We start from the raw sequence: 1,364 nt of genomic DNA, 5'->3' as shown, positions 1-1,364 counted from the left end.
GGAGAAATCTTGTAGTGATAGTTACCCATAGACCAGTCAAGTAAACTGGAGAAATTGTGTAGCAATAATTACTCATATACCAGTCAAGTAAACTGGAGAAATCTTGTAGCGATAGTTACCCATAGACCAGTCAAATAAACTGGAGAAATCTTGAAGCGATAGTTACCCATAGACTAGTGAAGTAAACTGGAGAAATCTTGTAGCAATAATTACTTGTATACCAGTCAAATAAACTGGAGAAATCTTGTAGTGATAGTTACCCATAGACCAGTCAAGTAAACTGGAGAAATCGTGTAGCAATAATTACTCATATACCGGTCAAGTAAACTGGAGAAATCTTGTAGCAATAGTTACCCATAGACAAGTCAAATAAACTGGAGAAATCTTGAAGCGATAGTTACCCATAGACTAGTGAAGTAAACTGGAGAAATCTTGTAGCGATAGTCCGAGCTGTCTAGGCACTGGCCCTGCTGATGTGATCAGGTAGGTAGGTAGTAGATAAATAAGTTGATGTTTTTTAGAAATGTTAGGGACCTCTTTAGCACATTATTAGTATATAGGTGCATAATATATCATAACTAATACTTTGATTGGTTGGTTTTTCACCTAGAGAATCGGATAGGGTGGTTTTTCGGCACATAAATTATTTGGAATCCTTGTTGCTCCCTACTATGAAGTACTACCGTACTTAAAATTCCTAGGTAAATTTACATAAAAAGAGATATACTTTCAATTTTATGACTTGAAAATCTGAAGAATATTTATAATTTTAATGACCACATGATGACTTAGTCGATCTTATTGCTATAGAGTTAGATCTTTGTAGAAGTGTGGAATATATAAAAACATTTGTTTGAAAAATCTTTGTTTTAGCAACTCAAACCTTGACTGGTGAAATGCTGGGAGGAGATCAAAATGGCCAACAGAGTGTAATATATGCCACAGCATACCCTGCTCAGGTATTTATTATTGTATCCCTTCTCACAGAGGAAGTATTTAACTAAATTTCATGAAACTTAGAACAGACTTACTTAACAGTGTCTACTTTCTGCTTTAAAAAAATATCATAATTTGACTTACTAGTTCTATCATTTTTTTATTTTGTCAGATTTCCAAACTTCTTTTGATAAAAGTATTTTCTTTGGTCTTAGAATTTAAATTTTTTGACTGCAGGCAATTTCAACTTGATTGATACAGAATAAAAAATTTTTTTTCCCCAATATCTTTCTTTACAAGTTGAAGTAGTCACCATTTCTGGCTACGAACCATGTAAAAGATTGACATAGTATTGTCCTTATCATTGTCAGGCTAGGTAGGGATCATGATACTTGCTAACAATATTCTTGGTTGGGTTAAATTTATAT

General features: G+C 33.3%; 1 protein-coding gene across 1 annotated transcript in view; it reads left to right on the top strand.

Moving 5' to 3' along the window:
* LOC106473065 (nuclear transcription factor Y subunit beta-like) overlaps nucleotides 1-992 on the top strand; it is a gene marked incomplete at its 3' end in the record, with an annotated part of 6,253 nt that extends 5,261 nt beyond the window's left edge. Inside the window, exon 4 of the mRNA XM_013933744.2 lies at nucleotides 874-992. Coding sequence (XP_013789198.2) covers nucleotides 874-992 — 119 coding nt within the window. The remainder of the gene's footprint in view (nucleotides 1-873) is intronic.
* Between the last annotated feature and the right edge of the window lie 372 nt (nucleotides 993-1,364).

Source organism: Limulus polyphemus, unplaced genomic scaffold (assembly GCF_000517525.1).
Source record: "Limulus polyphemus unplaced genomic scaffold, Limulus_polyphemus-2.1.2 Scaffold5856, whole genome shotgun sequence".
In the NCBI taxonomy this organism is placed as follows: Eukaryota; Metazoa; Arthropoda; class Merostomata; order Xiphosura; family Limulidae; genus Limulus; species Limulus polyphemus.
Note: the sequence above shows the minus strand (reverse complement) of the source record. Positions and strands in the feature narration are given on the sequence as shown.